The following is a 7,263-nucleotide window of genomic DNA, read 5'->3' on the forward strand; positions in this document are numbered from 1 at the left end:
GAACTGTTTCTTAGACTCAGATTCTTTTTTGTTGCTCAGATAGATGTAAACTCTGCAGTTGATAATTCAGAGGGAACTTTGACCTTGTATTCATACTTAGAATTTCCAGTCAGTCCCCTGCTCTGTGCAGCACTGCTCCAGCAGCTCTGCTACACCATCAGCTCTGATGGTTATACCATTTCTGTTAGCCAGGCACAAGACCAGACATTTTATTGACTGATAATGTAAAATATGCTATGTATTTAACTGTAGTTTTATTCTTCTGAATAATTTCTCACCGTGTTTGTTCAATTCTGCATGGGTTTTGGTTTTGGTTTTTTTTTGTGTGATAGTCAACCACAAGCACAAGTGCAAGATGAAGAAATTACAGAAGATGACCTCCGTCTTATCGAGGAGAGGGAATCTTCCATTAGGCAGCTTGAAGTAAGTACAAGTGGTTTTACAGCAGAACATGTTTTTGATGTTCCAAAGAAACAGCATTTTTAAAGGAGCATGAGCATTGATTGGTGGCATGAATCTTGAGTAGTTTGGATTTGTCTGTGGGTGTGGTTTTTCCCTTCAAAACTGCAAATATTACCTTAGGATGTGAAATGTACATTTGAAATCTACTGTATGAAAGCCATGTTTTGATATACTGTGTCTAACTTCAGTGGTTCTGCTGTGGAATAAGAGTGCTTATGTGATTGCAAGAAAAGATACATACAATTTTTTTCCAATATGGTCATAATATAGAACTATTTTAAACAGTGAACATAAATGTAGCAAAATTATACTTCTTGTCACACATCTTCCCAATGTATTCTTCATCATGTTCATTTTTAAGTGGACTTTTTTGAAAGGGCTTCATAAACTTGGCCTTGAAGTACAAGAAAAGCTTTTAAAATAAGCACATTAAGGGTTTTTTTTTTTCATCCTGTAGTATAAGGAGTCATGGATGCACATCCTGGAGGAGAAAGAACAGTATTTCTATCTAAATAATGCACATAGATGCTTAAATGTGTGATGTACGTTAATGATTTCATTTTGCAGGCTGATATTATGGACATCAATGAAATTTTCAAAGATCTAGGAATGATGATTCATGAACAAGGTGATGTAATAGGTAAGTCCAATTCAAATATTACCTGAAATTTTTTTATTCACTTTCTCTGGTGAGCTGCAGTGTAGAACTTCCCTTTGCTCGAAAAATTCCTTTAATGACACTATCAATGCTAAAGCAAATCAGATAGAACCTAATAATGGGTAGACTGGCTGAGATGACTGGGAATACAGTAAGAGTGCTTAAAATCCAGTTTAAAACATGTAATTTTTCTGGTGTATAAAATGTCTCTAAAGTAGTTTTTAGAACTGTTGGTACATAAAATTGGAAAAAATACACTCTGTGTCAATGTGATAGAACACCAAATTAGAATCATGCCTCTTGGGTATTGTGTGGTCCATTGCCTCTGTTTCATAAACCTTAGGACTTCTTTTAATCTGAGCAGAGAGTAGTCAGTTAGCAAGTTGGAGGACAAGTTGGAGCAGAGAGTAGTCGGTAGCAAGTTTGAGAACAAGTAAAAGGTAATTTAAAAATGAAAAAAAAAAAAGTAGAAGTACTGAAAAACTTCTGCCTTGGTTGGTATTGAAGTTTTAGCCTTGTATGCAGAACAGGAGAGCTGTTACCTAACATAAATTCAGCCAATTATGCCTGGGCAGTTCTGGAATGAGCTCAGGCATAAGTGTAGGATGGATCAAGCTTTCATAATACAAGGTACACTGATGAATACTGATGAAGACAACAGCATTTTGGGGCAGCTGTTTATATACTCTCAAGTGTATTTCAGCATTCCAAACCTTTGTCTGGGTTATGACTTATCAAAATTTGCAATCTTTCTTTTCAAAACAAAGACAGCATAGAAGCCAATGTGGAAAGTGCAGATGTACATGTGCAGCAAGCAAACCAGCAGCTGTCAAGAGCAGCGAACTACCAGGTAATGCCAGTTGTATGAAAATGTCCTCCAGTAGTCCTGACTTACACTTTCTTATGCACTTCAGATTTTGCCTAGCAAGTTGCCTTAAGTTTGGAGACTTAAAAGTTTGTTAGACTACAGTGGTATTTCTAGGTCAATATGAAATAAGTCAGTGACTTCTGAAAGCATTGGGCTTCCTGTGAGGCTGCTTCCAGCCAGACTGTTTCAGTATCTTCTGAGATTCTATGAGAGTACCAGGAGTTACACCTTTACTTAAAACAAACAAACAAAAATCCCCAAACCAACAAAAAAGCCTTACACAAACAGACTCCTACTTTTATAATTCAAAAAGTTTAAGGTTCCTGTATATGGGAGAGCAAGCCTTTGGAGATCACTGGAGAAGTAGAGAAGATAGGCAGGAAAATCTTCTGAAAATGTGTCCAGTTATTACCAATTTTTGCTGTCTGAAATCTTCCTGAAGCTGTATATATCCAGCTTTTTTATTTCCTACTTTGATGCTAAAAACATATTTTAAACTGTCAAACTTCTTTGAAAAGACCTTCAATAACTTTAAATGCCATTTCTTTATAACAGTTTTGGAACTTATTAGAAATAATCATATTAGTAATTAATCTTCCCCTTTAAGTTAGAGTTAGTCCTTAGACTTTTGTTTTTAAAAATCCTCTTATGTGTGTTAGTAGTAGCTAGGGCAGTAAATGAGTGACAGAATGTCTGAAAGACTGCCTGCTGATTTCAGAAGTAGGAGAGGGTGCATCCTTGAACTGTATTCTCAGTGGGACTAATTGTCACATTAAGTGTGTTTGATGACTCCTATTTTGATACTTTAAAAATTCAGGAAAAAAATAATAGCAGCCAAAAATTTCAGTGGAAGGTATAAGGTTCCACTTATATTGGTTGAAATTTAAAATGAAAAGCTTCATGATTTATTTTGAGGAGGAAAGGATCTTCTGATCTCAAAGGAAAGTTATCAAGACTTGACAAGCTTCTGTTCAGTGGGTCTTGCAAGAGGCACCAAACACTGCAGAGTTGCTCTGTGTTTGGATGAAAGGACTGTGTAGTTTGCTTTGGATTTGCTTTCCTTTCCTTGAAAACTTATCCGTGTTCCAAGGTGCTGAAAAATTTCAGCAACTACTGTATCTGGCCTGACCCTCTCAAGGAAGTGTTAGAGGCCCAGGTATGCTGGGAGGGACAAGGCTGTTGATACTCCTACAGCTCCTGTTTGTGCTTGGGTGAGCTCTGTATCACTCTTCTGCCGTGAGGAGTGCATTCACACAGCAGAGCAATATGGGCAAAGCCAGGCTGCTTCAGCACTTGTGGGAAGGATGATCAGTTGTATGTTGAAATTAAGTTTGCCATGCCTTGCTAAGTATCACAGGGGAAATGTTTGACTTCAGTGAATTTCTGGTAAGAGAGGTGTCAGCAGGATGCAGAAGGAAGGGATTGTGAGTGTAAGGAGATGATAATGGACAGAAGAGGAAGGTACTCCAGCAAGCTGATTGAGTTCTAGCAAATAAAACAATGAAATGAAGAAATCTTAGCCTGATTGTGGAAGAAGTGGCAATGAGACAATAAAACTAGAAGAAGAGAATTGTTATGAAATGTGGTGGTCTGGCTGTTACTGGTCAGAGAACTGACAGCTTCTATGAAGAACTGACACAGATGTTGTTCTTCAGAGAGAAAATTAAAAAAACCCAAAATATCAAAACCACCCAGGCAGAAGAACTTTTGCCAAATTCAGCACAGACTGTCTTTACTTCTGGGACTATGGCCTAGAATCCCAAGATCAGAGTTGTTATTCCTTGGCTATTAGCAAGAGCCTGAGAAACCCATTTGGTAATTTTCTTCCATCCTCTGAAGGAAACCTTTAGATTCTATACCCTTCAGGTAAAGGATGAAAGACTGCTACTGTTCTTGAGCGCTTTGGTATCTCAAGTTATAGACCTGTATGGAAAATGTGAAAGTTCTCAACATGCTCATAGCTTGGACTTTATTGTAATGACATCTATTTAAGTGGTTCTCTAGTCATGTCTCTTTCATTTGTGTTTTTTTGTTTGTTTGTTTTCTTTAAGAGCAAGTTCTACCTAAGAAACTTGGCAAAATCACCTTTAAAATAACTGTGAATGGATACACAGCAGCCCAAAATTTTAGTCTGTTGTTCCCTTCTGTATATACACTAATAGTCTTTTTTTTTTTTTTCTAGCAGACCATTTCTACTTTCTCTGTTATGCAACTGATTGTCCATTTTCCTCTCTATGCTGTCACCTCATGTTACTTCCCCTGGAGTTCTGATTACATCCATTCATTGCATTACTGTGTTTTCTTTAATTAATTTATTATGTGTACCAGAAAATACCACTGAAATCATTCTGTTGAATAATATAGCCATAAAGTAATGTAGATAGGTTTTTTTTTTCCTTAAACATCTTTAGCTGTCTTGGTCATCTTTATATGTAAGGGCGCAAGTAGTAGGACCATAAAAGCATCTGAATAGTTTTCTGATGTGGTACAGTTTTCAATCAACTTTGTTTTTTCTCTTTTGCCAGCAAAGGTCTCGAAAGAAGATGTGCATACTCATTATTATACTTACTATTGGAGCATTGCTTCTTGGAGTCATCATATGGTTAATTGCAAGATAAGTCTCTGGAGAAAGCTTTGTAATTTGTATTTAAATTAGGAAATTCATAGTCATGGTTTGCTCATTGTGAAGCTGAGTAAAATAGTGGTTCTGTACTTCATCACACTTTTTTTATAAGACTTTTTGTTTTAACCTGAGAAATAATGTTCTCAGTACTGCCATAAGTATAGCTGCCTGACCTCTCAGATGTGGGTGCTGTCTTACCAGGAAAATAACAGTCAAGATCATAAACTGTTCCGTTAACTTAAACATGAAGCATCTTAAGGTTTAGGGGGCTAATCAAAGTAATGATAACTTGTGTTGACAGGGTGGGTAATTATCTTTTGGGGTATTGCTAAATGTTGCTGCCAAAACAAACTCCTGAATTGTTGCTTGAGGCAATGAATTCACATCTCAGAATTTATTTTTAAGTTAGAAATATTTCTTCTCTCTTTCCCTTCCATCACATTCACCTACCCATTTGATATGGGTGGTTCAAACATAAAACATAGATTGCTGAAGTTGATGTGATATCTTTTTATACCTGAAGCCTGTGAATTAAGCCTTCAGTTTGCTTGAAATCTTTTAAATGTTCCATTTATCTCTATATCTGGCATCAAGTATGGTTATGTCTGGAAGCCTCCTAGAAAGATAGGGAGGTTGAATGATGTAGGTATGTGAATTTTTTGTTCCAGTCCTTGCATTAAGAAATACTGTGTTTTATTGCACACATCTGGTATCTTTGCATCTGAAGTGTGCATGAGTGAATTTGGTTATACAAAAATATGCTCTAGTCTGTGACTTTGTAGACTTACTGGGAAGAATAGAAATTCCCAACTTCCTAGCTGCACTTGAATGTCACTGTTCTGAAACTGCTGTGATTTAGTTTCCATGAACAGGTGCAAAGTTGTATGTGATGTCTATCACACAGCTTAAGAAAAGAAGATTACAAGTTCAATTCCAAGTTCAACACTGGTATTTGAAATTAAGTTAAATCAGTTGAACTGACTGAAAACATTTAAAAAGTTTGATGCTTATAGCCTTTAAAATTACCTTTTTTCCTTTTGTGCCATTTTGTACTAATATATTAAAAATGTAAAACCACTTTTTTGCCAATTAATCTATTTGCCTTTTTACTTAATCTTGATTAACTAATCTGAAAAGTGTACAGATAAAAAAGTCACTTAATCTGTATTTTATAAAGTTCTTCCATAACAGAATGATAGAGAATACACTGTGTACATGGTGAGCTATGAAATATTATTTGGAAAGAATCTAACTGTAAGCATAAATGAATTGTAACCATGCAACCAAAATAAAGGTCTTTTAAAGAGTGCACTTTTCTTGTAGTTGCTTTTTTTTTTCAGAATCCATCTTTAAAAGTACAGCTGTTGTCTTTGCCTTTATGTGAATGATCGAAACTTCTCTGAAGAACTCCAGAGAATTTTAGCTCAGCTGGTGAGGTGGCCCCAGGAAATCTCTCTTCCTGTACTGTACTTCACATTGTTAATGAAAATACTTCTGGATCTTGCATTCCCAGCTAGTGATGCTAATGCTCAGGGATTTTTGGTTTCAGACTACACTAGTCTAAACTAGAACAGCAGTCAACATTTAGCTGGGTAGCTTTCTTACCAATGGACTGTCTAAAACTGACTTTGGAAATTTCCTGGCTTTACTGTTTAACAAACTCTTTGTGCTACTGCAAACAGGCACAGAAGGATGACCTAATCCTATTTGCCCAGGAGAATCTTTTCCCTGTTGCAATACCTCATATCTGTCTCTGTCAGTGACTGATTTCATTGACATGCTGAGGAATGAAAAGAGCTCTTTGGCAGCAAAACTTCACATCTGACTCCTGACGGATCAGAAATTCTGTCTATGGTTGATATTCATTACATTGCATTTGTTCTTGTTTGGTTTTCTACTAGGAGGATTCTCTACTAAAATGCATACCACCTTGAATAATATTGTTCTTGGAAATAGATGGCATATTTACCATCTTGTTTGATTGTTTACCTTGTGAAGGGGTGAATACCCTCTTCACTGAGTTTGTCCAGTAGTGACTGCATGGTGGGATAGCCAGTACATAAAAGCTTCCACTATGAGGAGCTGGTGAGAATCAAGCTGGGGCAACAACACCAAATAACTTGGAAATTCTGCAAGTTTCACAGCACTGCATTTCCCAAACCCCTGCTGCAACCTGCGGTCACTGCTCTTCTGTGTCTGATTTGTGTGCATGTCTTTATTTCCCACATGGAATTGTCTCTTTATTTTCAGAGTCATGTGCCTGTTCAGCTGCTCTCTGGTATTAGTGGTTGGGGCACTCTGAGGGAGAAGAATGCTGCTGAGAGTGCCCGTGGGTGCCTTGCTTTCTTTCATTCATGATTTATTGAAATAAAACCCTGTTTGTGGTGTGGGGGTGCCTCCCCCACATGCTCTCAGATGAAAGAATTCTTCCTTGAATCCTATGGAGGTGTGGGGTACTGGAGCTCTTTACCTCTGGATGAGACAATGGGCCAGTTCTCAGAAGTCACAGGGATGTTGTGGCAGATATGGTGGTGGCTGCTGTGACCCCAGGGGCTGGTGGGGAGGTCAGTGCTGGAGTGTTTACACACAAGCTCCTGTACCTGTTGGAGAGACCAGCCTGCAAGGCCCTAATTGCACATTAAGGATCTTGGT

The 7,263-nt window shown here is 37.5% G+C and overlaps 1 protein-coding gene across 1 annotated transcript in view; it reads left to right on the forward strand.

Moving 5' to 3' along the window:
* Positions 1–5,922, forward strand: part of STX7 (syntaxin 7) — a 29,919-nt gene extending 23,997 nt beyond the window's left edge. Inside the window, exons 7-10 of the mRNA XM_058021295.1 lie at positions 333–423; positions 1,030–1,102; positions 1,888–1,970; positions 4,514–5,922. Of these exons, the coding sequence (XP_057877278.1) occupies positions 333–423; positions 1,030–1,102; positions 1,888–1,970; positions 4,514–4,606 (340 nt within the window). The 3' untranslated portion in view covers positions 4,607–5,922. The remainder of the gene's footprint in view (positions 1–332; positions 424–1,029; positions 1,103–1,887; positions 1,971–4,513) is intronic.
* The last annotated feature ends 1,341 nt before the right edge of the window (positions 5,923–7,263 follow it).

The sequence above is a fragment of the Melospiza georgiana genome, chromosome 3 (assembly GCF_028018845.1).
Source record: "Melospiza georgiana isolate bMelGeo1 chromosome 3, bMelGeo1.pri, whole genome shotgun sequence".
Classification (NCBI taxonomy): Eukaryota; Metazoa; Chordata; class Aves; order Passeriformes; family Passerellidae; genus Melospiza; species Melospiza georgiana.